The sequence below is a fragment of the Xenia sp. Carnegie-2017 genome, unplaced genomic scaffold, assembly GCF_021976095.1.
Source record: "Xenia sp. Carnegie-2017 unplaced genomic scaffold, XeniaSp_v1 HiC_scaffold_13, whole genome shotgun sequence".
In the NCBI taxonomy this organism is placed as follows: domain Eukaryota; kingdom Metazoa; phylum Cnidaria; class Anthozoa; order Malacalcyonacea; family Xeniidae; genus Xenia; species Xenia sp. Carnegie-2017.
Genome location: NW_025813436.1, coordinates 6066212 through 6093611, shown reverse-complemented (window position 1 = coordinate 6093611; position 27400 = coordinate 6066212). Strand labels below are relative to the sequence as shown.

At 35.6% G+C, this 27400-nt stretch overlaps 3 protein-coding genes and 1 long non-coding RNA gene across 13 annotated transcripts in view; 2 read left to right on the top strand and 2 right to left on the bottom strand.

The window, feature by feature from the left end:
- The window catches only part of LOC124447631, a 15014-nt gene extending 3977 nt beyond the window's left edge, over window positions 1-11037 (top strand). Inside the window, exons 2-3 of the long non-coding RNA XR_006948774.1 lie at window positions 2933-2940; window positions 10775-11037. This is a non-coding gene — a long non-coding RNA (uncharacterized LOC124447631). The remainder of the gene's footprint in view (window positions 1-2932; window positions 2941-10774) is intronic.
- On the bottom strand, window positions 2900-8159 carry LOC124447572 (hemicentin-1-like). Of its 4 annotated transcripts, none has more exons than XM_046998565.1 (10): window positions 8006-8159; window positions 7840-7896; window positions 6439-6469; window positions 6016-6321; window positions 5277-5588; window positions 4868-5200; window positions 4459-4782; window positions 4041-4376; window positions 3589-3927; window positions 2900-3513 (listed from the first exon to the last, which is right to left on the bottom strand). In XM_046998565.1, exons 2-10 carry the CDS (start codon window positions 7888-7890, stop codon window positions 3473-3475), a joined length of 2073 nt encoding a protein of 690 aa, XP_046854521.1. In that variant the 5' UTR covers window positions 7891-7896; window positions 8006-8159; the 3' UTR covers window positions 2900-3472. The 4 variants fall into 4 exon arrangements, with proteins under 4 accessions (XP_046854521.1, XP_046854503.1, XP_046854512.1 ...); XM_046998547.1 differs by having other exon boundaries at window positions 2900-3523; window positions 8006-8146; XM_046998556.1 differs by lacking the exon at window positions 8006-8159 and having other exon boundaries at window positions 2900-3523; window positions 7840-7985.
- On the bottom strand, window positions 8542-18242 carry LOC124447598 (stabilizer of axonemal microtubules 1-like). 2 transcript variants are annotated; one of them, XM_046998574.1, is made up of 6 exons: window positions 18171-18242; window positions 15773-15853; window positions 13156-13219; window positions 11039-11248; window positions 10057-10675; window positions 8542-9736 (listed from the first exon to the last, which is right to left on the bottom strand). In XM_046998574.1, exons 4-6 carry the CDS (start codon window positions 11071-11073, stop codon window positions 8960-8962), a joined length of 1431 nt encoding a protein of 476 aa, XP_046854530.1. In that variant the 5' UTR covers window positions 11074-11248; window positions 13156-13219; window positions 15773-15853; window positions 18171-18242; the 3' UTR covers window positions 8542-8959. The 2 variants fall into 2 exon arrangements, with proteins under 2 accessions (XP_046854530.1, XP_046854531.1); XM_046998575.1 differs by lacking the exons at window positions 13156-13219; window positions 15773-15853; window positions 18171-18242 and having other exon boundaries at window positions 11039-11271.
- On the top strand, window positions 12442-27400 carry LOC124447535 (ADAMTS-like protein 2). Of its 6 annotated transcripts, XM_046998532.1 has the most exons (17): window positions 13784-13834; window positions 13939-14041; window positions 16835-16920; window positions 19208-19302; window positions 19390-19465; window positions 21766-21898; window positions 23076-23209; window positions 23294-23390; window positions 23660-23740; window positions 23862-24037; window positions 24126-24566; window positions 24635-25025; window positions 25105-25234; window positions 25298-25526; window positions 25631-25804; window positions 26018-26365; window positions 26624-27400. In XM_046998532.1, exons 3-17 carry the CDS (start codon window positions 16858-16860, stop codon window positions 26927-26929), a joined length of 2874 nt encoding a protein of 957 aa, XP_046854488.1. In that variant the 5' UTR covers window positions 13784-13834; window positions 13939-14041; window positions 16835-16857; the 3' UTR covers window positions 26930-27400. The 6 variants fall into 6 exon arrangements, with proteins under 6 accessions (XP_046854495.1, XP_046854480.1, XP_046854465.1 ...); XM_046998539.1 differs by lacking the exons at window positions 13784-13834; window positions 13939-14041 and adding an exon at window positions 12442-12629 and having other exon boundaries at window positions 19393-19465; XM_046998524.1 differs by lacking the exons at window positions 13784-13834; window positions 13939-14041 and adding an exon at window positions 12442-12629.

Here is a 27400-nt window from a genome sequence, read left to right as displayed (position 1 = left end):
CCTTCCTCCTTCTCATCGGAGAGCGAATTTTTCTGAATTTATACTAAGTGTCGCATTCCATTCTTGAAAAGTTTAGTAATAGAAATCTCAGTTTTGTTCTATTAACCAGCACTATTTTCGCATCTTTCAGATCATCCTACAGCCTAACAACATCTTATCCTAGACAGGGTTCGAACCTCCACTCTCAACCTCGAAAGGTTGTGTCTATCCACTAGACCAGAGAGTTCGTTGAAGACACCTGATCATTTTAAATTGCCACTCCTACCTTAAAGTATTTAATGCAAAAAAAAAATAGACCATTGAAGGTCTCGAATCAAAATCATAGCAGAATACTTCTAACTAAAGATAAAGCAACAAACCAAAAATCATATTCGTAAAAATTACACGAAGAAGGAGTGTTGATAGAAAGAGTGAAAGAGTAGTACAAATAAATACATTTATATTAATGTTAGTTTGGTGATACATTAGCAAAACATCTATAGTTACTTATGTCTTCTGTTAAAAAATATAGAGACAAGTAAGTCTTTCAAAAGCAGCACGTTTCCTTTCGGCTAAGCAATGCATATTTTTTCAGCAGCTGCTGTCGATATTAGCTTTATTAACTCAATGGCACTTGTCGTAGTTAAATATGAGGATGACATATTTCTGGCTTGACGTTGGTAGAGGCTTTAAAGCAGCCGATAACTTGTCTTCTTTTAGCTTTTATATAATATACATAGGAAATGAATTTTCCTATCGTTCTGATTTTGAGGTGTATTCTCTAGGAATGTCGCTTTCACGAGTCATATCCTCCTTCATTTCAATTCTTGACTTGCAACCGTTGTCTTGAGATTTGCGAAACAATTTTGCTCGCCCACGTCGGCTGGTGCCAACGATAACTTTGATGAAATATTCTTTTGTATCAGGCCACCAACATGTCTGAATTGCAAGTGAAGAATGGTGTATGACACTTATAACATATCACCGAATATTTGACAACGCAGTCATATTATCTCTAAACATTGTGTTGAGGAAATTGGATGTTGTATAAGAAACCAATCTGCATAGTCTTCACGGCGCTCTTGTTTGTTGCGTTACGCTATCACTCAATTCCATAGCTTCGGTACAAACTGTATGCTTATCAAATGCTTAGATTTGGTCCGATATATCCATTGACATTTGGTTTGTCTAGTAGACGTCGTTAACTCGTGGTAATTCCGCTTTGATAGTTAATAACTTACGTTCAATTCACGTTGAGAATCCCTTCCAGTGACCGAATAATTCTCCCACAACATAAACGTTAACGTGGTCTCGCCCTTTTATCCTTGCCATTGCACTTGCTGCTGCCGTTTCTGTTCAAATTTAATCTCGGTAGATTTATAAGTGGAATTTATGTTCTTACATGCATTATTATGCATGCATAAACGAAAACAGATTAATCCTACACTACAAAATTTTCTGTCTTTATAACAATGATTATTCTTGCACCTGACTGAATTTTCATTTATTGCTATTGTTGTTATGAAGTTTGATCTTAATGGCTGAAAGTGTCAAGCTCCACGACATGCATAATTAACCTTATATTCACATCATCCCATCGAGAAATGCTTCAAAACTATCAACAGATTTAGAAATTTGATTCTATTCTATACCTTTAATGACTTTACCGCAATTTTCTAAATTATTTGGGTTCTCATCAGTTGCGAACGTCATGGAAATTCCTTCCTCCAGCGAATGAACATGATCGTTGCCTGATAGTTCAAACAAATGCAGAATTTCATCAACTGATAAATTGGAAGAACTCATAGTTTTTGCTGTATGAGCGTTCTTTTTTGGGGGCCGTATCGCACCCATTACTTTAGTTTCGCCAAAGTCATAAGATTGCTTGTCAGGAACAAATTTTGCCTTCGACCGAAAAAGTTACATAATATCAAAATATGCGAAGAAAAACAAAACCTTTGTTGTTCCTTCTTCGCATTATTCTTTGTCACATCTTTTTCGTCGTTTGACATTTTTCGCATTTTAGCATTCTTGAGTAAAAAAATAAATTAATGATACTTTTTGTACCCTCTGAACATAGCATTTGAACAAATTTTACGATGTACAAAACCCTTCACTCCAACCAAAATTTTTACCTTCAACATTTCTTTAGCAGTTCTAAAAAATTCTTCTTCACTCATACAATATAAAGTCTGATATCGTTGTTTCTTGGCAGCCTCCTTTACTTTGGCATTTCCACCTTTGAATTTCTTTTGCGTGTTGTTGATTGAGTTGTGCACGAAATTCTGTATAGTGGGAAAGACAAATTATAAATTCACTTCAGCTGCAATTATTTTATCATTGTAAATTGTACTACAGCTGTAACTATTTCATCATGAATTATATCAAAGCTATAGCTGTTTCATCAAACTACAACAAATATAAAAAAACAAACTAGATCGTTCACATTGTTCCTTTGACAATCTTTGTAGTTCGATAGTAAGCCAATGACATGTTTACAACTTCTAGTCTTTCCACCAACATCTGGACAAGGAGCATCAATTAAAAAGAAATCATTTCATAGAAATTTCTTTTTCTTGTGTACTTCCGTTTCTCACTCTCTCAGCGATTGCACTTGCTGCTGTATTAATTCACAAGTCTGAATTTAGCGGTACTTTTATAGGCTTTGATGTTAATTATTTAGACATAACCTTGTGCTTGGTTCACACGTGTCTGATCATAAGCTTGAACGATAACACTTTTATTTCTTTTACCTTAGAGGTTTACGAAGACAAAGAAATTGGGATTTTTATTTAAATCTTTTTTTGTTCTTTTTTTAAATCATGTACTGCTATTTTTCTTATACTTGCGCTTGTATAAATGACTATTTCATATTCTTCGCTGATTGCCTTTGTTTCATTTCTTGTTCTTAGTTTTTCTATTTCACTCGTGTGAACCAGGCTCAACACGTAAGACATGGGTGTAAATTTATGTCTACCTTTATGTCGACCTTTGTGTCTACTCTACCTTTATGTCCACCTTTGTGTCTACCTCTGTGTCAATCTTTATGTCTACCTTTGTGTCTACCATGATGTCTACCTTTTTGTCTACATTTGTATCTACCTTCGTGTCTACCTCTGCGTCAACTCAGAGAGAAAAAAAAAGGCATGAATACCAAAAACTACACAGAAAAGTAGGCACAAATGATTTTTGGCTGTGGTAATTAGTTGAATACTCGTCACTGAATTCGTCAGTACACTGTATACAACAGATATATTAATACCAGCTTCGTGCTAAGCTAGCATAATGTTTGCAGAATAAAAACACAAAAGAAGAAGCAAAAGCGGAGATGAAGGAGGCAAAAAAGTAAATACATTCATCGACAACAACACCACAAATGTAAATGTTTTAAAATTTACTATATCTCATATAATACAAAACAAACTTAAGTCAAGCTTTTCTAAATATTTCTATCGAAATAAGATAGTGTTTTATAAAGTTTTTCTTTGCATGGTCATCTATCTATCTCTTGGAATGAATTCATTCTTAATGTATCTGTTTCGATCTAAAAACATGAAAAAATGAATTTGAACTATACCGCCAAAGTGATAAAAAAAGATCCACTAGCACCTCTTAAAATGATCCGGATGGTCTTTTCGTGGCGTTCAAGATAGTTTTTAGCAACACATTTGTATAATCCTTCATCGCTTTTTGTTACATTTTGTAATACCAGTTTTGACTTATTAGGAACTTCTATTGTACGTCTTCTTTCGAGTCGATTATCTTTAAACCACTGAAAACGAACTTCGGGATAGCTTTTTTTGGCAATACATTCAAGAGTAACCGTAGATTGTACAGATAAATACGACTGTTCTTGCTGCAAAGATGAACGAATGTTGCCATTTGGAGGGGAAAGCTGAAAACTTTGAGACACTGATTTTTTTATAATTAGTTTGGCCTTGTATGGAGCTAGAGTAAAGAGCATATTCATCAATTCAAATGACAAAAAGAAAAATACAAAAATTAGGGGGATTTATTCATGTGAAGCAATTTCCCCCAATTTCAATATGACTGATACCAACCTAAAGATGTAAGTTCAGTTTTCCTTCTATCTTCACCTGCAGCATTAGATGCAATGCATGTATAGTTACCACTTTGTGACGGCAACAATCGTCGAAACACCAGTTTAGAACCTCCACGACTTACAACAACATTTTCATTATACTGCAATGGAAAGCCATTTTTCTCCCATGACACAACGGGAGGTGGAAAACCTCTGGCTCGGCAGTAGAGTGTGAGTTCTCTGTACGCCATAATGACCAAGTTGATTCCGACTCCGATGTGCAGTGGGGTGGGTTTGTCGTTGGCAAGGAATGGTTTGTAAAATTTTGTCACACTGATACGAGGTTTGGTTGGTACTGTTATAATAAATATATTCGAGAGTTGAATGCGTTTTTAGAAAGGATTATACTCTAAAATATTTCTGAACAGGCAACATACCCAATAACTTGACGAAAGTTGATCTCGTCACTGTACCAGCGCCGTTAGAAGCAGTGCACGAGTACCATCCTGTATCTGACATCATACTTCCACGCACCTCAACACGATTCTCGAAAAAATTGATTCTCTTGCTAGAGACCATCCGTAGATTTCCCTTTTTCCACGTGATCTTAGGTCTGGGAACACCTCTGAATTGACATTGCAATATAAAAGAGCATCCCACGATCGTTGTGATGCTTCCACCAATCATTTTTAGTATCGGAAATGACATATCATAAACGACTAAGTCTTCTGATGAGCTATTGATGTAGGGTATCATAGGTTCTACAGGGAACATGTGAAGGAGTAAAGAGAAGACTATAATGAATTTATTCTTTTACAAGCAATGTAATTATAACAATAAACCCACCAATCACTTCGACATGCGAGGAAACTGACGAGGCCCCAAAAGCATTGGTAGCTACACACGTGTAGTTTCCACTCTGATTCGACTGAATAGCTCTTTTATTTAATGGAAATTCATAACTGTTCATTTTCTGATTTGGCACACAGTGGATGCAAGGACGACCGTTGTAAAGCCAAGACAGCTTTGGCATAGGTTTACCTCTGGTTGAGCATCTGATTAAGACATCAGTTCCAGCTATAGTGGTTACGTCATCTCCAATTGTGAGCCCCACATTGTCTTCGCCATGAACCGCAGTTTTAATTTCTTTCGAGGCCAAAATATTTGGAGGAATGGGTTCTAAACAAATAAATTAATCTGTCAGTTATTCGTGTAAAAAATTAATCTCTCCTTTCAGCATGATAAAAAAACCAACCAACAAAACGTATATCAGACGTCAATTCAGCAAATCCAAAAGCATTTACAGCCTTGCAAATATATCTTCCAGATGAGGCAACATTACGAGGCAGCAAGAGGTTCTCTCCGCGGATGAATTTTCTCTCTATTTTGCCACCACTTTTACTCCACATGATGAAAGGTCGTGGATCACCACTTACATTGCAAACAATCTTCAACAGACATTTTCCATAAGCCGTTACATTACTACCAACTATCACGGGGAAAATCTTAAAGTCAGCCGTGAATATTAGACTCTTTGTATCACCATGAATTGTCGGAACACGAGGAGCTAAAGCACGAACGTAGACATTGATCATGATGGCGTGAAGAAAAAGAAACCGAGTTAATATTAGTTGCAATTATAGATAGAGAAAAAAACTTAAGAGGGATAAACATAATATATATTAATGGGAAACTAATGATTTTCATTATGTCGAGGAAGGAAACTGGTGAATACCAAGGGAAACTAATAACGTTATCGACTTAATTATTATCAAAACAAAAACTAATTCTTATAAGCTGGACATTGTCCTCACAATCGTGTAGCATTGGCAATTTAACTATTAATATAACAACGAATACATGATGTAAACATTTTGTTGTTTTTAAGCTGTGTAAATCGTCGAACGTCGGTAAAGCAGGTACTCCTTTATATTTACTAAGGCTTTACTTCTATATGATTACTACTACAACAAATTAATGATCTTCAATCGTACCTTTGTGTTTGATAAATGTGGTTGTACTAATGTTTGTATCATTCTTCTGACTAATGCAAGTGTACATCCCATCGCCACCGTCAAAGACATTTATAACGAGCCTACCATCTTCGCCACCAGCAAGTTTTTCACCCATGGAAAACCATGTGGTTAAATTTAGTTTTTTACCATTTACATTACAGTCAAGAATGACGGTCGCATTACAGTATACAGTCGCGTTCAAACCAGCTCTGAGAAACACTGGCTTAGAGCAATCAGTTATCTTGACAAATTCACCATCTTTTAAAGCAGATGAATTAACTTTATCTAAAATATACATAGAGACTAATTTCTCTGAAATTCGAAATTCTATTGATCTTTCAACTTGGTGCTTCAACTTGCAATGATGAAATTAATCAATTGAAACTTGAAAGTAGGACATACCTTTAAACTTAGTGTTTGTCATGGTGGTTACCTAACGAAAAACAGAAAGACCACATTAACGATGATTTTGGTTTTGTTTTTTTGTTGTTCGAACTTTGTGCGACATGTTGTGTGAGCGTAGCACATGTTTAACATGGTTAATCATTTAATGAAAGTCTTGATTTTAGTGTAAACATCATTCAAATGCGCTGTCTGTCAGTGGATAGTTAGAAATTTTAAATGAGCTTGGGACCCGCGAAGTATCAATCATTACTGAACGCTGTTAATGAGCCTAATCATCATCAAATAATGAAAGAATTATAAACTTCCGGTCAGGACAAAACTTTTCCGGAATCTCTAAATAGCAAAATAGAAGTTAAAAACCCACATTATTACCAATATGGTATTTTTGCGAGGAATATTTTTCATCAGCACTATCTAGAAGAATCTGCCAAGCAAACATGGCTCAGATTTCCACCCAAATGATGTTTATATAAAGCTATTTATCTCCATGCTTGTTTGTTTTGTTTGTCCAAGTATGGTAAAGGCTTACAAAAACAAGCAGCATATTAGCGCATTTTATGCTAAATCTGAGGCAACATAAACCAATCAACATAAAAACGCAACGATTTCAGCTATTTCAAACGTTTTCAAATAATTTTTTAGCGGACAACGAAAAACTTGAAAAGAAATGTCATGGGAAAAAACAAATTTCACATCAATATGTGCATGTTCCCAGCAGTCAAACCAAACCCACTTCCTTCTGCCTGTTCACCTAACACCAAGTACAACAGATATTGAAGAAAGAAAGCAATTTAAATTGACCGCGCGTTCGAGAATGCACTTCATAGTTCACAATCGAAAATAAAGAAAATCAATGTTATAAAACAAGTCATGATTGCCTCACATTCTTGATAGTTTAAGAAATAACTGCGGAGGCTGTAAAGATTCCTTAGTAATTTGTTTAGTCACACCAATCATGAAGATAGAAATAGTCTATATTTACCACAGGATGATGAAAGATTTGTGAGATAGACATAGACGTTGCTCATTTTTAATCATGTTATACAACGACTAACAATATTTCGTTATGTTGAATGTGGACGATTGAGTCACGATCTAACTTACTTCGCACGCTATTGCCAAATGCAAATAAAATGAAGAATTTATGATATTGAGTTCATATGGACATCCGAAAAGAGAAATCTAATGTCACCAATAATGACCGCGCATACATGCATATGACGAAATCACGACTTGACGCTGACTTTTAAATAGTCGACGAAACAGTGAACAGAAATCATGCAGTGAACTCCATGGCAATTCCTAGAGGGTTGCAACGCGAAGAAATCACATATAACCTTTCCGATGTGATATAACCTTTGATCACAGAGGTATGGCATCGTAGGAATTCAATTTTACCTGAAGAAACGCAGCGCACAGAAAAGTGACGACTTTGTCTTTCCATCTCATTTTCCCCTGTTGTTTAATCAATTGGAGAGTGTTAAACACACTAGGTTACATAAACAAAGATTACCAACGTGCTAATTATAACACTAGACGATGTAATGAAGGAGTCTTCACTTACAGCTTTTGTTTCAAAGCTCTGACGATATTCACAAACCAGTTACAAGTCTTTAATCATTAACATCGCGTGGTTGTTGCACGACTGTAAGAATGACTGTGTGACGAGAATGCACGAAGGTGGAGTTTTAAATGAAACCATTGCAACATGCTTTCATCGCGTCTTCATGTAATTTTACCTAGCCGGAAATGAGAGATTCATGAGGCGGCTTGGCCATTGAGCTTGACCCACTGTGGCTTGACCCCAATGCCAACGAGACTCAAATACAATCAGATAATAACGCCTATTGATATAACGCCCGATTCCTGGCAAAAATATGATGGAAAAGGGGGACAGATAATGAGAAAGAGTGGGTGGGTCAATTTCTCATGAAGATTTCGCAACAAAGATTGTAATAATCTTGCTCAAAGCTAATGTCCTGGAAATACCAACTAAATAATAGACATTTTATCAACTCGTCACTTACACGCTCGGTTTTTGTTTGTTTGAAACACAATAAATTGAAAAACATTTTAACGAAGGAAAAACGGAAAAGGAAATGTTTACATAATTTCTTAGGTTTTCTTATAATTGGCTTCTAGATCAACAAAAAAAACTTTGGCTTTTTTCAGATTATTGAACGACGTGATTCCAACGACGTCATTCAAACAGCGCTTTTTATTGGCTGAGAGCAATCAGAGCATCTTTAGCATAAAGCCAGATTCATGTTCTTCAATTAACTTTTCGACGAAGTAGTTTTTTTAACATTCAAATGTTTTTAGATAAGGTTATTATTGTTTATTGTTAATGGATAAAGGATTATGCTATTTTCTTATGTTGTATTCAATTGAGAAGAACAAGGAAGAACGCCTTTCAAAAAAAGATGGATGAAATTTAAATTTCTTTCTATCTTGACTAAAAACAAAACTTTTCGAACATGTTTGTAGCTACTATGCATTCAAAACATTGATAAAATAATTACGCAGCAAAAACTTCCTGTGGAAGAGAATCTGGTGTCTGATTATTCATCTCGTAAATTCTGTGACCTTCTTCGTTGACGTGGCTCAAAGCAAACAATTCTTTGTTACGTAGTAAAGCCTCTGTGGGACATTTAATCCGCTCTCCCTTAAAATGATCCTTATATAGCGTCGTATCCGTAAAACTAGCGGATGTTTTAAACAGGTGGCTGTCTTCCTTAAACTTCCTAACCGGGGGGACATCGTGCCTTTTGTATTTATCCAAAAATTCAGATGTTACGATGGCATCGTTCGAGGAGGTAGGAAATATTTCATTGCACTCGCGTGCATTTTGCTTCAAGTTCACAATCAGGGGGGACGTGGTATGTTTTTGGTATTCAGTCGAGTAGCTCGTAGTTGAATTGAATGGGAATTCTCGACCTCGCTGAATCTTGGTGCGAGGTCGAGCTGATCTTGCTGGAATTCCAGTTTCTCTGTGATCGGAATAATCACGTGAAACAGGCATGATAATCATCTCTCCCTCAGGCTTGACATATATGTCGGGGGCTTTTCGTTGCCTTGATGGTATTGGCCAGACCTTGTAAGAATCAGCCTGCGTTGTTTGCAATTGCATCAACTGTGGAGTTTGAAACAAATGGCTTTCTGGTTTGAATATACGAGCTGACTTGTTGGTTCTGTGATCGACGAAATCTGCTTTGAACACGGATTTTTTAGTGAAAGCAGACTTGGGAGGTAACTCCATTTCTTGACGCTGTTCTATGGGTCTCACAGGTGATACCTTAAATAATAGTACGATTAGAACATAGAAAATTTTAGTGTCTTGTAAACAGAGTTGAAAGCATATAGTAAAAAAATTCAAGAAAGTGACTAAGTTACAACTTATGCAAATAGAATTGATTTCATGTGTATTTAACTTGACCTCAATTATGTCTAAACATGTCTTAAAATTTCTACCAACGACAAAGACAAGTAGAAAGCAAGAACACGGCGTACAACAAGGACACAAGAATACAGAAAGGACAGAGCAGGGACACAAGGGTATAACGTGGACACAAAAAGAACAAGTTACTCGCTGTGTAAAAAATGTGATACTATCACCTTCAAAGGCTTATGGAAACTTTGCGTTGTAGTTTGAAAATCAGTTTTTTCTCCAAAATCAATTTTGTCCGGTGGCCTTGCACTAGGGTTTGGTGCTTGGTAAAACTGTTTGAAATCCTGTCGATGTAGAGAGGTTTCTTGAAACGGCTTGCTTGGTGGTCTGTAGGAATGCCCCCTATGAACTATCGCTGGACGCGCAGGTGTGGACCAAGCCTTGAAATCTTCTTGTTTCGTAGATATGTATTTTCCTTTAGTAGAAGGCTTACGAAATGTCGTTGATTTCAGATACGGAGGAATCTTAGCTGGAATACCATTCAACTCCCTGTAGTGGTCATGATGTTCGGAAATCGCATCAAAACGATACGGATTGGGTATAAACTTTTCAGGTTCTTTTGCTTTGGGAACTTTCACTTCGTGCGTGACGTAAGATTCTGCGTTGGTAGTTTGGGTACTAGTGGGACCATCGTAGCGTATTTTGTCGATTGGCTTTGGAAAGGGACCACGTCTAGTAGTGATTTGATTGTAACGTCCACGATATTCAGTTACATTGCATTTGTTTTTAGGATCTTTGTTGATTACTCTGTTCTCCTGACCAAGTGTATGTGGGCAACGATGACGCCTAATGACGAAAAATCAGAATCTATTTTTTACCATTGCAAATCACGAAATAAAAAATGTATGCATCGAATTACAGTAAAATGAGATGAACAAAGTCAAGAATGAGTTATCATATAAAGTTAAAACTGATGAATCATTAGTAGAGTACAAGTTAAATGTTTTTCAAATAATTTAGGTAGACAGACTAAGCGTGATTTGCAAAAGCAATCCTCTTATGAATTAGCTCTACGTTGTCTATGGGCATTATGTACACAGTACACAAATTTAAATGAACTTATATTTCATCTATTATGTATGCTGAGAAATCACAAATTTTGAATGAAGAATGCAATACACTCTTATATATCTAAGATTTAACACTTACCCACAAGAACAGAGTTGACAAATACACTTTCCCATGTAACATTGGATGAGAAATCGCTCAATTTCACCATTTACGTCTTAGATTCACACACTCAAACGATTATCACGTTTCCATGGTGCCAATATTGTGTATGTGTACTTTGTTAACACATTCCTTGGTGTAACCATGGCAGCACCTGACGTCATCCAGTTTTGTTTCTTCACAGAAGAGCTATGAATGAATAATCGAAGATTTTTGTAAAAGAGCCATACCTCAACCATAATTTTCCTTGAGGTGTAAATGCCAGAATACTCCGGATGTTAAAACGGACTTCGTAACTCAATCAGATGATTTTAAGTTCATCAACGACAGAACATGTCTCTTTAATGAGCAGATAGCACGGGGATTTCCAAGGCCCTGGGAACAAGCCTTTACAATTTTATGTTCCAACTCCAAAGAGTATTAAGTCATTAACATAGTCATACCAAATGATAAAGTAAACCTAGATAGAACGTCTAGAACCTCTAGATAATGAGTTAAGTTTTCTTTCCACATAAGGAGAATTTCATTATGCTGACCACATCGTCGAAAAACTATTCAGAAATCAAACATCCTAACTCCATAAGGATCAATGGATTAAAGTAACATGGCGCCAACATCATTGCATTAGTGTTAATAATAATATTCAATAAAATATTTCATCACAAAACTGTATATAGTTGATTAAAAAAAGTGCGTAAACCAGCTTTGGCTTGTGTATAGAAGCGTGCTCGTTTTGTCTAGATGTATGCAGTGATTGCAATCTGAAGATATTTGCAAATCAATATTGAATTGTTAGCTATATGTAAGTGTATTGTATGTGAGAGCTTGTATCCGTACAGACTAAAATATTGAAATCAATTTTTCAATTTGTTCAGTCCAGCAATCATCCAGTAAATGGTTTCTTGTCAGACATCATCAAGATATCTCAGGATTGATGCAGTAAGAAACAAGTGCATCTTCATAACCTGCTTAAACATGTAACTCAGTCAAAGCCCTGTATGAACTAGAAAGCTGTACATACATGTCTGAATAGCGTTGAGGTAAACGAAAAATTTGTTTTTAGAATGGAGCTCAATTAATTGTTTAATGTATAACAGTTGAGCCAGTTAGTTCAACTCGCACATACATGATAACAAGACGACTGTGATTCACAACCTCCGTTATGAAAAACTTAAGTCTTGAGAAAACACAGTGAAAAATTTCAGCATGATATTATTGATTAAAGCAATAAACAATGAAAGCATGCCGTGCATACGATTCTTGCTGTATGTGGATGGATTGGAGCGAAGTTAGACGCCGCCTCTCGCTGCGCTTTTCAATTCTGCATCATAAAATTAATTTGTCTATTATATATTGTCTATATAAAATACCTTGACTGCTGTTTTTTACTGCAAGTAGAGCAAGAACATCAAACTAAAGCGTATCGTTGTCGAAGTTCAATTGGAGTTATGACGTGCTTTTGCCTGTTCATTTCAAAATATTGATGTGATGTGTGTGAAAAATAAAGCTCAACTCGTGGCTATTCTCTGATATCTGTTTTATATAACTCAGTGGTTAGGAAAGGAAACAGGTATCGCATGGCATCAGTTTTAGATAGTAAACTCATGGTTTTATATGTGCTCCTGTATTGCACTAAATATTTCACCATGTCAACTGTAAAACATGATACTACATACAACTAAACACAATACAAAAAAGTCCCCCCTAGGTAAATTAATAGTGCTATATACATAAAATAGATCTCAGATACTCTCTTAAAGCTCAATTGCTATTTCCCTGTTTTGATACGATAATTTGGGCGAACTTTAAATTGCTTTACACGAAGAAAATTAGCTACCAATACATAATTTTGCTGAATATCGAGTAAAAATGATAGTAATAATGCTAATTTGAAAATTGGGTGTTTGAATTCAAGAGACGATGCCCACTTTTTTTAAAGCACAAATGATCCCATAACATATCTCTGAGGGAACTTTCTTTTTTTTGTTGTGTTTATAATACATCATGCAGTTTGCAGTGTCCACAACAATGCATGTCACTGCTTCGCGGTTTATTCATTCACAGAAGCTGCTTTTTAAAAATAAAACTTTCATTACCTTAATTGATGAAACTCATATCTCCACTTGTCATTCAATTCACTCCACACAGTTCGTTGATAGTCTAAAGGTAGGCAATTGATGTCGTTCATTCATTTAGCTATAGTCACTTTAATATATATATATATATATATCACATGCGTCTATACGTAAAAAAAAGGACCAAAAATAGTTTGTTCGCTTTACAGAAGAAACAAACCTTAAAACAGAAAACGGTTAGAACTTAGAAAGAATACTTTTTATAGTTTTTATTCCTCTTGATTTCAATTTAGGCTTATTTTAGATAACATCGATATTCACTTCATTCTACTGATCTGTTATTAGAAAATAATAATTGGAACATTATAAGGACTCTGGCATGCTAACATTTGAAATTTAAGAAGTTGAAAGCGAATCAGTAAACATAAAAAATGTATCGTAAGGTTAAGCCGGTATCAAGTTCAGGAATGCACAGTGTTCAGAAAGTGCTGATTGAATATTAATGCTAGCAATTATTAATAAGACACCTTCTCATGCAAATATCTATCTAATGAAAAGCATAGGGATTTGCTGAACTGCAACGGAATATCAGTCTTTACATAATACTGTAGCAGTATCATCAATGACAATGTCATCAGAGTGGTTAAGATGCACATTAGATGCCGTGGTCGTTGGCGTCAAGATAGTCTGTTGACACTTGGTAAGCCTCCTGTATACAAAATGGACTTTACAAAACAAAAGCAACATTACTCTGGAAATAGTGAAAATATTTTTCATAATTTAAGAATTTGTTGTTTTCAAAAGCATAAAGCCTGTAGGCGAGTAACGAGATGATAACAAGTCAGTTTCCTGCCTGCGATATAGGAATATGAGCTCGTCGATCGTTTTCTTTATTTTGTGTGATAAGGTACGTTTAATTAGGCCATTCAGGATAGAGTGAATTTACACAATCATAATTTCTTATGCGTTGTTAAAGTTTAAATGAGCATTGGACAAAAGTTCTGTTAGTTTCTCACGAAGTTTGGATATGAGGGTCGTAAAATCTTTAATATAAAAGATATAATATATATATATAGCTAGATCATTTGGTGATTTTGTTAAGTCAGTAAAACCAACAATGACCGTTTTAATTGCGAGTTGAAATAGGCAAATTAGGCAATGGTTCAACCGCTGGCTGGTGCTTCCTACCATAAATATGCTTGCGCGTGCCTAGTTTTAGCACAGAAGTTCGTGACCTCATCATATTTAAAAAAAGAAAATACGAGCAAGAAAAGTTCAACATAGGATTACACACTTTATAATAAGACTTCCCTCACTCATCACTCGCTAATAATCATTAAACGTATCATTCTTTAGCTACAACAAGCATTCTGTAACTGTGATGTATATTTTTATCTTAGATTTGTCGCTATATGCTCAAAATGTATTTAAAAAGATTTTTTTATGCCACCATGAATGATAGGTGACCATCGTTGAGCAACAACTATGATAATGATAACCATTCTTGAGATACAAAAACATCTATGGCCACATTAAAACTATCTCTTATTTTTATGATTAGATGGATTCTTACTTTAATGAAAACCTCGTTGAAAATCATTTATGCGTTTTTCTTTTCTGTCATTTTATTTTACAATTTGCTACGACTGAAAATATCGCTGGTTGTCTAACTCATAGATATGAAAACAGTTTTCTTTACAAAAAATCATATTTGGGTATAGATGCATGAAAATAGTATTCACTTTTATTTGTATCAGTGAACTGCATTGAAAAAAATGACTGCAGGTCATTCTAATGTAGTCTGCAGAGTCCATGTCTATGGCAAATGAGGTTAACTAGATCCACGAAACTAAATATATTAATTCAAACAGGAATCAAACTGACGAATAAATATGACTAATTTTATTTAAAGAATTTTTGCCTATAAGCCAAGTTCAGTGAGATCAATGACGGTTATATGTTGTATTTGAACTGGACTATGCATAAAAATCAATTCATGTCATCATCCCCTATAATATATGGACATCCCGTGAAACATCTCAGAAATATAAAAAGGCTATGGTCAGGTCATGTACTAAAATATAAAGGGGCAGATCCAGAGGGGTGCTGGGGCGTGCACCCTCTTCTGAGCTCGAATAATTCCTTCATAATGCATGATAGCTTGTTACTGAAAATTTTAAATGATGCCCCCCTCCCTGGATGAAATCCTTGACCCACGTCCTCTGACATCATTATTAGTTATAGATGCTACAGATTATTTTTAAACACCTAATGAAATTTAAATGTCTTGGGCAATTCCTGTCAATTTTTTGTCAATGTATCTTTATCAAAAAACATATCAAGAACAAATCTTGTTTTACAGTAATATCACCATTGCAGATAGCATGTATAGAATACAAGAAAACTAATCCGTAGTAAGATTGCACGTTGTTCAGTAACACTAGTGCCCAGGGCTTCGCAAAATAGGTTCCTGGATGCACCATATTGAAGTGAGGTCATGATGTTAGCGTACCCGTGGAAACCCCCGAGAGTTATTTGTCTCTCAACAGAAAAGAATCATTAAATACCATGAAAACATGATAAAATTAAATTATGTGAGTTAAAACAACCCAAGACTGCGCAAACAAGAATTTCCTACCTCTTATGATCAGCAGGATACTTGTTCGTCTTTGTGCAACGATCGGTTGGCATTGATTTCGGTAGTGCGCTTCACAGTTAACTATTTAATGAAAAATAAGAATTACTAAGCTCAAGATAAAAACACCTTTCACGACTTCTGATTGCAACTCCTAGCTCAATGTTGCTATGTATAACTGTGAATGGCCAATTGTAAATGTTGCATGCTTTGAGTAAAATGTTAACCACCGCAACACATAACACATGACGTGCAATTAAGATCAAAGTTATAAAAGATTTGCCATCATAACGACTAACAATCGTGATTTTGGAAAGCATGTAGAGAACATTATCGTTAATTGTAAGTTTATTATAGTTATTGAAGACAAAAAATCGAAACAGTGATGCAGCAACAAGAATATTTGCAAGGACACTTTTTTGTTTTCAACAAACGTACTAACTAAAAAGTTTCTGTTACAGGATTTAACCAATATTGTTGACAATGGCTAAAAAACACATAGTTAAGGGCAATTTCGAAGTCCATCAAAGTCACAATTAATGAAATATAATTTGAATGGAATAAATGGGTTGCAACTAGTTGTTAGTTTTCTGCACTTGATTTTAATTGTCATAGCAAAGTAACCGCATATAGCTATATCATTAAAATAACCTCATTTATAAATTAAATCTTCTTCATGAAGTCAAACAATAAGGAACATGAATACATGGCTGCTGGATACAAAGTGACTATAATACTTGGCTGAATACAGATGCCTAGTTTAATAAACCAAAACTTGTGCACACAATACCATTGAACAGATTTATAATGAGAACAAAATTCAAGAGCAAAGAATTCCTCATAAGTACTTAGAGTAATATCAGAGAGATACACGAGTCTGTTGTCAAAAGAGCCTTTCAACTTATAAACATATATTACTTGATTAACCCGCGGTGAGATGACTGTTTGTAAATTGGACAGCACCTTAACTATATAACGACCCACCACCAAGAATGCATTGAAGCATGTTTCCGTTGTTCCTAAGATATTGTAGATACATTGATATTACGGTGTTTTGTTTTGCAGTTTGGACATTGCTGAATGACAAGATGAGTTGGGGCCATATGTTGGTTGTATTCATGTCACTCTTAAACTGTGTAGCAAAAACACAGGTAAGTTTATCATACAAATACTCTTTGATTGTGTTCCCCGTCTAATGATACGATCATTATTAATAAGCAAAGGAGACTAAACATAAGATAGTATAACAGTACTATTAAACAGCAAGCCAAAAACATAAATGAGTGATTTACAAGTTTCAGAAAGAAAACGTTTTAAAAAGAATTTGTACGATATATCTTTTTGAAACACACAAACACACACACAATGCTTACTTTATGATCCAGATCTTAGTAAAAAATCGATAGACTATACTTATACAACATTATGATCTATCAATAGCGCTAATTCCGGATAATGTAACACTTTAATCACTCAGAGTACTTCTTATGAAAGCAAACTCATATGCTAGACAACCACATTTCACAGTTGCAAAAATTATCAACAGACAAATTAAACGCTGTAACTTCATAAAATATGAAAATCATAAGCACACAAGACGCACACACACACATATACACAAAACACGCAAAGTACGTTCACTACTACAGAAGAGCTCATTTCCTAGACAACTCAATATCACTATAAAGTAATGAATTAATAATGATAAATGAATATTTTTGTAGCTGAACGCTTTTTTGAGAGTGTCCATTGATCACAAAACTGAGTCAATGATCGAGAATTGTTTTGATTTGAAATTACGTTATTGCTTTAATTTGAACTAACAGTGTTGCGAACACTGAAATGTTTCTGAAAACACCACATCTTATCACTTATTTAAGTCCATTCCATCTACTAAAAAACTATCTCGCCACAGCAACAATTTATTTAATAAAATGAAAATGAGCTACGCGAGAGAAACATTATTAATGCCTAATTAAAAGTATCGGCAAATGCTGAATGTTTGTTTACCAACACGAGAACTATTTTTGCGAGTTGATTGATTGGATTTACGTTAATAACAGCCAATTATCACGGCAACGGCCTTTGAACACATTAATGAATATTGCGTTTGAAACAATTCTCGAACGTTCAGAACCATTTATGCATAGAGAGTATATAAAATATTAAGAGACCAAATCATTTTAGTGCATCAAGGCAAAACATATCTTTGTAAAAGTGATTATACGCGAACTTTCGCTTGAAGTATCTAAATGACAGCAGTTGTTGAACGAAACCTAATTAAAACAGCAATAACTTGTGCGATAGACACTGCTATACAATTTAGCTTGAACATTTTTACCAAAAATATGTCAGTAATCTAAGACAATCCTACCAATTTTCCGTATCACTGTTAAATTACCTTAAAGATGTGTTGAGACGTTCAAAAGCAGATGTTACCCTAGAAATAAATCCAAGAAACTACCAACTCTTTTAACAAGCCAATGAAATATCTCGTTGAGCAACGTAGCATGTCGACATTTTGTTCGTGAATTTTGTAAGCAGGTTTTGTAACCCAGACTCATAACTGCCGTATTTGGCAATGCCAAAAATTATGGAGCGATTTGCTAGTGGGAATATATATAGTTAGTTAGAAAAATATATCCTAAGATTGATGTAACCTGCGAATTGTTCTCATATAGTCAAATCATCGATTTTCAGACCTTCCGTCCACAATGAATTATTTTTATTAAAAATGTTTCCTTGTTCTTGTTGTCCTAGCCCAGAGCACAGCCTCGTATAGAATGCCTCTAACAAGCTGTGAACTGTCGCGAGTAATTTATATTTTAGGCTGGGAAAGCAGCAGCGTGTATTATGTGTACCTACGAATAATTAAACATTTCTGTTGCTCGAACAAGCAACATAACCTATTAAACTCTTTACGTAGATTATTATGGCTCTAAATTTCCCTCTATTCGTGTACCTTTTGTGTTAAAATTGTACAAAGAAAAAACGCGACAATGTTGCTTATTGTTGACACAGTGAAGACGAACATTGTCGGTGCATCATTCACACAAGCTCAATGTGACAGTTTGATTAAGCAATCATTCTGTTTTTAGAGTTTATTTACATTACCACCTACGAACGTCAGTTTCAATGCTAACCTTAGCTTTCAGATTATTAATTGTTAGTTTTCTAAAGTTTTACTAAATTATAATCATCATACATACCAAACACAATGCATCTCACGTGACAGACACTAACCTTGTTGACCTTGATCATTGATAAAGTCGAGGGGTTTGTTCCAGGCGGAGAACATGCACTAAATCTTTGAGATTGTTCTGTCAAAAAAATACGTAAAAAAATAATTGGTGTTAGGAGTAAATGGTTTTAGAAAAACTAGACAAGACTGATCAAGAATAAAATTTACTTTCAAACTAGAACATTTTTTTTCTTCAGAGATACAGATGGGGCGCCTGGCAAACGTGGTCAGAATGCAGCGAGCCTTGTGGTAAAGGTATTGAGACGAAAACTCGTCCATGTTATACAACAAGGTACATGCATTACATGCATTTCCCTGTCTTTTGATGAAAAATTTTCTTACTCAACCTCTTTTTTAATTTTACTACAACTAATTTAAGTAGTAGAGCAAACAAGATCGTTTCTTCAAGATGGTGTCGTGGACATTCATTTGAGTTTCGCTTTTGCTATAAAAAGGTAAAAACTTAAAACATATCCCACTTCAGGAATCTTGCTGGGTTTACCAATTGCTCAAATCAAATCCATCAGCACAATTTTTTTTGTGGTTTAAGTATATATTATTAGAACTGACGCTTTCATTAATGGCTCTATCTTAGCCGGATCGATTACCACTAATGTCTTTTTTCCTAACACGTACATGTGCATCAAACAGTGTCATGTCGGGCAAAAATTGTGCTTTCATTAGCTAAAGAAACCATGACTATATGCTAAACGTTTCTTGTAAAAAATAACTTCAAAAGATAAGGTCGATAACCATCATTTCGTATATCAGAGATGATAATATCACGATAATAAGCCTCGAGAATGCAACAACACATCACACATTGACACGCTTTGCTCAAATGCTAACCAACTTGAAGGATTATCATGTGAATATTTCAAGGTTGCATTAGGATGACCGGCGGTCGTGCTCCTAAAGCGTTTAACTATACGGCAGTTGACGAACTTTTCTGCCAACAATGGACAGAAGGCTTTGATTTTATAGTGAGATAATATCTAAAACATCAATGGCACGCCAAACTTGGATCTTGAATGCGCGTTTAAATTTGTACTTAATAAATGAAGTGATGACGAATGAATGAAATGAATAAGATCGGATTAGGATTATAGTAACCCTGCAGTTCTATTGACCATTTACTCATCGAGACTGCCAGTACTGTCTGGATAAAACAAATGTAAACGCGCATTAAAATCACGAAGATTTTGTGAAGTGCGTAACCCTTAGAATATCTAAAAGAGCTTTCATTTCCTAGAAAAATTCGAATGTTATTTGCGTTCTCTTGATTGTGTTTAAACAATACTATGTGTTTCTTGAAATACTTAAATAACTCGGTCATCTCCCATTGTCTTTGCACACCCCAAAAATCGTATTGAAACACATAAAAAGAATAATGGAGCCATGGAAACGGAAGCCCTGTAGGGACATTACATTCCAGAATTATACACCTATAAGTTCAGACTGAATACCACAGACTACGAAATTTCGACATGAATTCTATTTCTTTGGTTCAAATTGCCCATAAGATCATACATTTATACGTGAAAAAAGCCAGATAATACTTTGAAATGTTGAACCCCAAATGTTGTGTATGTCACTAGCGAGATGCGAAAAAAAGATATCAATGTTATGTTTAGTCTGCGTGAATGCCAGTCGGTCGTGTGGTGTATCGCATTGCAATATCTTATCCAAACATTTCGATGTATTTTCGCCATGCTGTATTTCATTATAAAGATAAGATAAACTGCTCTACCTCTTATCACTAAAAACACATTTCCGCGTATTAAAGATACAATTGAACCGCTATAAAAACATTGTGCTAACGAGGTTCAAACAGATCTTGTTGTTGAGCCATTTCTCGAGCACATCTCTGGAGCAATTATGGAGGTACTTTCCGGTAATGGACCATGCGTTAGCAAGCAACAAACAAATAACGTAAGACGATTACTTATCGTTATGGCTATCTTCTGCTGCATATCGGCGCAAGAATATCAAGATTCGGAGACGCAAAATATGCTAAACAATAAGATAAGTCAATTTAACAGCGCACAAAGATTTCGCCGATATGATAGCAAGGACGATATGTTTGGCATCAGGAGACGAAACTGTAAAACCTTTTTGGTGGGTACATGGATATTTTGAAGTCTCGTTGTTGGTATAACTGAGAGAAAAATTGTAATTTTCAAATTTGTTGACTGATTTTGCTCCTAATATATGACTGACATACAACCGTGCTTATGTAACATTAAAGTTATTTAAACACTAACACAGTTTTGCAAGGAGTACGAATCCGGTGGTCAAACTGTGCACACCTTTCTAAATCTACTAAAATAGAAGAAGGTATTATCTTAAACGTCACGAAACCGCAGCTTGATGCTTGATATGCATCTTTCATTTGAAGTAAGAACACCACTCGATAAAAGAAGCCTGTTTGCTCTCTAAAGTTCAAACATATGGAAACTAATTTTTTAATTAAAAGTATTTATTGATAGAAAAACTATTTATTTTCTGACTGTGACTATAATTGCATTAAATGAACAAAAAAAATAACAAATAGCAGAACTTCAAACATACCATGTGCTCTGGGGAAGAACACTGAGAACGAGATTACCATTTGTCATAAGAACTCTCGCCTTTATGCTGTTCTGTCGGAACTAATGGGGTATAAATCATAGTTATATTTAAGTAAAATGTAGATTAATCTATTAAAGTTCGATGTGCCATATAATACATTGTCTAAACAATATATGCTATTAAGGATTGCGAAGAAGAAAAAGCCTCTCCCAAAGTTACTTATCAAGATGCATACAGGACTCGAGCAGAGCAATGCACTGAATTCAACAGAAAAGCCTACAACGGTAGAAATATTAAATGGAAACCCTATTTAAACGGTAGGTAAACGCATTTAACAGATAAAAATAAACACAAAATGCTGTCTTTATTGATTAGGTTGGGTTGAACTTATATTACGGTTGTATATTATAATTTAATTACAATATTCAACAGCCCATGTTGCTCAACAGTATATCAGTGAACAGTTTATCTTGCGTATTGCTGTTAATGGACAAAACCCAATTAAGTTTTACACTGAGAATTTGCTGATGTCGGATTGAAACGATAAGCGATTCACAAACTATGCTTGTCGACAATCAATCATATTTAACAAGAAAGAAGAAAATCAACTTCAAAGTTTTGTAAATTCGCTTGAAAAATCGAAATATAGAAGCATGAAGTGTTTGCTACTTGAATACAACTCTTTTTCACGGTTTTATATAAAGTGTGAAAATAGCACTTCGTGTGGTGTTATATTGATAGCAATGTTGTTGTTATAATAATCCAGATTTAATTATTTTACATGAGACCTTTGTGCTGAGATAGCACTTGATTTAGGTTCTAAGATAACACTCGTAAGTAAAGTTTGCGGAGTGGCTTGAAGTCGAAAACAGCCGAACAATGAGGGAGTCTATTCGCTTTTCGTTTTAGCGCTAGACAAGTCAGATCTATGCTAAGGTGGAGCGCCACACCTACTCTCAGCTCCCTGCTACTTTACCGCGCAGATCAAATTACCCGATTTGCGCTACTCATACGCTGAGTTGGCGAGGGCGGGTATCAAAAATGGGACCTTGCGATCACCAGGCAAACGCTCTACCGACTGAGTTAGGAGCATTTTGAGGTCTTTACAAATGCAAAATTGCTAATCATTTGTAAATTATTTTTATTAAGTTTTACCAATAGCATTTAAGTGCTTTCTTTCGGTAAAACATTGACTACGATCAATCGTTATTGTAAATACTCGTGAAAATTTATTGTTTGTTTGCAATGTATGCTCGAATTTAAAACGTAAATTTTCTAAATTCTTTTAAAAAAAAGCAAGTGATAATCTGATTAGCCTTTCTATTCGCTGTGTGCGTCTGATTGGTCCAGTCCGTTCTTCTACATTTAGCGATAAGTTAGAGAGACTTGCATGGAGAAACCATAGCAATTAGCAAAATGCAACAGTATTACATGTTTAATGTAAAACCTACTGTAAACTAACCCATTGATTGATACGTCATATACTCATTGCAGATAACTTAGATGAGTGTAAACTGTTTTGTATGGCTGAAGAACACAAATTTTACGCACAACTAAGAAATTCAGTAAGAGATGGAACTCCCTGTGTAACAGATCACTCGAAAGTTTGCATAAAGGGAAAATGTCAGGTTATACATGACAACGAGTAATAAATTATATTTTTTGTATCATGCGAGGATTTTTATCTTTATTTTTTCTCTCTGAAATTCCAGGATAGACCATCAGGTTGTCCTACACTAGACGGGCCCTGTCTTAGTGGAAAAAAGAAAAAAATTCTCGGAGTTTTTAATACTACTATACTAAACACAGGTAATCAGCCACTGGTCGCACTGTGTTAAGAAATCTACCGTAGTGTTAGATTATGGATCTCAGCTCGTGGATTCCGTACTTGGTGAATACGGACTCCAAATCTTTATTTTAGGGTAATACAGATCTTATTTTGTGAATTTAGGATTCCACACTTATGGAATCCGGATTTCCTTACAAAGGGCGACTTTAATTAGCTACGTTTACAACATTTCATTTGCCTCTTCTTTTCTCTTTTTTATCTTTCTTATCATTGCATTATCAATCTTTAGGTTACAATTTAGCGACAACCATACCTAATGGTGCTACAAACATCACTGTCGAAGAACTGGAAAGATCACGAAATTATTTAGGTAATCATCACACAAAGATACGGTAGATTCAAATGATCGGCATTTCAAGGATGAAAAATATCAAATGTGTGTCATGATTATTGAAGAATACAGTTTTAACATTAATGCTTGTTCTCACTAGCTTTGAAATATCATGAGAGTGGTGAATATCTTCTCAATGGCCATTGGATGATAAGTTTATCTAAGACATTCCAAATACTTTCATCCAACGTAATTTACGACAGAAATGGTAACACTCGACGTGGAAGAGAGGTGGTCACAATCGATGGTCCTTTAGAAAAGGCTCTTGATATTATGGTATAGATTTATTATCGTTGTCGAGAAAACTGAACGAAAACTGGATTAATTGCTCAAACATCCTTCTTCTTTGTGATGTCTACTTTAGGTGCTCTATCGAAGAGACTTGACTGTTTTAAAGTATTCATACTTCGTCACAGAAAAAGAATATAATAAACTCAAAATGAAGCCTCTAAACAACGGCGAGCATCTATTTTTTCCCAAAGCTAAAACAACGTCTGTGCCTACATACCAACAACAAAAAAACGAAGGGGATGTCCTCGCCGAACAGGGAGAATCAATTACATTCAAAGCCGGAGAACGCGTCGTTGAAAATGTCGGTGAGCAAAGAGAAACCCAGCAGTCTAGTATCGATCATAGAGAAAGTGAATCTGTGCCTTTTCTATCTGCACGACGTGGAAGGCCGAGAAGTGAAAGAAGAGGTGACATCACTCTCCCAAATACAGGAGGACATGGTTTTAACTATCCTCAAGTTCAAACACGGAAACAAACAAGTTTGAATGAGGATGAAAACCATGGGGACAAACAGGTAATGATATAAACACATTAATGAATAGTAATATTTCAAATCTCGCTCAGACTGATTATAATAATTAGGCAACATTGTATGGTTCATCATGGGTCCAATTTGGAGGAGATCCCATACAGAGATCGAGACAAGCGTCTCCATCGGAAAGCCAACCTGCCGCGCGACCAGTTTTGAAGCAGCAAGTTTTCAAACCCAACAGATTTACAGGTCACGCTACGGGGCAAGTTGGCTACAGAGCTGAAAATAGATTTGACAAATCCGATGCAGTCAGTTATCAACGTGAACCGTGGGGACACCGGGGGTTTCGTACCGGTATCACACGTAATCAAAGACCGAGATGGCAAAACACCGACTCGAAGAAACAATTCTATGCGAGCAGCCAAGCTAAAGACGGCGTGTCACACAAATACTTGTGGAAGATCGTAGCATTTACACCTTGCTCGTCATCTTGTGCTGGAGGTAGGGATAATTGTGGATACTAATGGACATTTGTTTTGCATTAATATCATAATGTATGTAAGCTGAACTTGCTTTATAGGTGTGCAATCAGGGATAGTGAAATGTACCGAGGCTCTGACAGGTGCAACAGTTGCTGATAGTAAATGTAACTTGAACACTCGCATTCAACAAACTAGACGTGTGTGTAATCTACAACCGTGTCCAGCAACGTAAGTCCACGAAGCAGCTCTTTGAAGTAATGTCAGCCATTGTTAACCGTTTTGTGTTTTCAGATGGGAGCCACAAGAATGGAAAGCCTGCTCCAAAAGTTGTGGAGAAGGTCGACAAACCCGAGATCTTATGTGTAAACAAACAAAAAATGAAAACGGAGGAAAAGTGACAGTTATGGTGCCAGTTGTGGAATGTCCATCGCAACGGAGACCGGAGGTGATTAGAAACTGTTTCATTAAAGAATGCCCCGAACGAACTAGACCTAAATGGGTTGTGGGAGACTGGAAAAAGGTATGTTGACAATTGTAAGAAGTTAGCATCAGTAATTGCGTCAAAAACACCGTCTTTCTTACACACCAAATACATATATATATCTATATATTTCACTATAACAGTGTTCTGTTGAGTGTGGACATGGGGTGCAGAAACGTGACTTGGTTTGCAAAAACACTAGAAATGAGACGATGGATGAATCCCAGTGCGGCTGGATTAAAAAACCAACGTCAATGAAAGCATGTTATCAAGGTCTCTGTAGGGCCGACTGGTACGTTCGCACCGAGTGGTCACAGGTAATAAGAAAAGACAATAAGGAGTTAATGGGATAATAGGGAACATCAGAGGAATTAGTGCATAAACAAAGTACACTTGAATAATTATGCATGATAAATGTGCAAGTACATTTTTGGAGTGCAAGTGATTTAATTTATTATAAACTTGAGCTTATAAGCGGTAAAATCATAAAAATAATAGTATGAATAGTTGATGCACCCATATTTTTTCAGTGTTCGCGCTCATGTGAAAGTGGTACTCGCAGTCGCCCCGTCGTGTGTGCCAGAATTGAGGGCAATAAAATACAAGAGAAACATTGCAGAGATAAGTCTAAACCAGAACATGAACAGCAATGTAATGCTCAAAAATGCGCAGGAATGTGGATGACATCAGAATGGAGTCAATGTTCGGTGGACTGTGGTCAGGGTGTACAACAACGTCATGTGTTGTGTATGAAGAATGTTAACGGCAATTACAAGGAGACGTTTGACTCCGAGTGTTCGGTCGATAATAAACCCGCTGTACGAAAGGAATGCAGTAGAAATTGCGTCCCAAGTTGGTTTGCAACACCATGGTCACAGGTATGGTTGCTTGTGGTTATATAGGCAAACAGCAAAAGAAAAGGTTCATGGTTACGGTGTAGCCACAGTGACAAAGAAGCATGATACTTTGATAAGAGTGTAACTTTAAGACTACAACTTTTCTTGTATTTTAATGAAACCTGTTCTAGGTACCTTAATCCAACGTATGGGTTTTGTCTTTAGTTAATAGTGACGTACAAGATACGAGTGTGTAGCAGGCTATATGTGTAAAACTAAGTAATTTATATTTTGCTATAGTGTTCCCTGTCATGTGGGACTGGAGTTCAAACTCGTCACGTATCGTGCTTAGATGGTCAAGGAACAAGAGTTGGAGGATGTAAAGCTTGGGAACGACCTCCTTTGCGTCGTCAGTGCAAGTTGAAGAAGTGTCCTGGGTCTCAAACTGACACTACATTGTCAATTGAGTGTAGAGACAATCCACCACGCACATTTAAGCGTTACTGCCACATTATCAAGAGAATCAACTATTGTCGTATACCAAGTTATGGTAAGCGCTGTTGCGAGACCTGCTCAAGCAAGGGAAAAATTCTTGGGCATTTATGAATGATATAAGGGTTAGAAAAATGAAGAATGGATTCCAAGATTATGAAGGAATGCCACTCGAGGGAAGATAACCATTGGCATTGATAAAAGACTGACATATGTTCATCCTTTCTAAAACAGAACAACCTTTAAAGAACAATAAAAGATTCAGGTGTTTTTATTTCCATCTGATAGTTTTATCAAAAATAACAAGGATATATTAATATATCATTTTGTATTAGTGATTTATTCAGTATGTATACATATAATTGGCAATGACTAGATTTATTGTGTACGAACTTCTAAAAAAGATATTATCAAGTTCTGGCCCTCTTCTTATTAGCATTCCTGCATAGTGCACACCTCATGCCTAATTTCAATGTAATAAGCTTCAAATATATTATAATATCAGGATAATGTATTTGCAAAATTCGCAGTGTGTATTTAGATGTATTGAAGCAAAAATATTGTATTGCCAGTGGCACACAACAA

Coding starts and splice junctions, on each gene's coding strand:
- LOC124447535 (XM_046998500.1), top strand. CDS start 13,783: ATGCACATTAGATGCCGTGGTCGTTGGCGTCAAGATAGTCTGTTGACA. Junction 19,303..19,389: donor CGTCCATGTTATACAACAAG/GTACATGCATTA, acceptor AACTAATTTAAG/TAGTAGAGCAAACAAGATCG. Junction 25,235..25,297: donor CTACAACCGTGTCCAGCAAC/GTAAGTCCACGA, acceptor TTGTGTTTTCAG/ATGGGAGCCACAAGAATGGA.
- LOC124447598 (XM_046998574.1), bottom strand. CDS start 11,073: ATGGGAAAGTGTATTTGTCAACTCTGTTCTTGTGG. Junction 10,676..11,038: donor TGTCAACTCTGTTCTTGTGG/GTAAGTGTTAAA, acceptor TTTCGTCATTAG/GCGTCATCGTTGCCCACATA. Junction 9,737..10,056: donor GTTTCCATAAGCCTTTGAAG/GTGATAGTATCA, acceptor CTATTATTTAAG/GTATCACCTGTGAGACCCAT.
- LOC124447572 (XM_046998547.1), bottom strand. CDS start 7,890: ATGAGATGGAAAGACAAAGTCGTCACTTTTCTGTGCGCTGCGTTTCTT. Junction 4,377..4,458: donor AACTTTCGTCAAGTTATTGG/GTATGTTGCCTG, acceptor TTATTATAACAG/TACCAACCAAACCTCGTATC. Junction 3,524..3,588: donor CATCCGGATCATTTTAAGAG/GTGCTAGTGGAT, acceptor TCATGTTTTTAG/ATCGAAACAGATACATTAAG.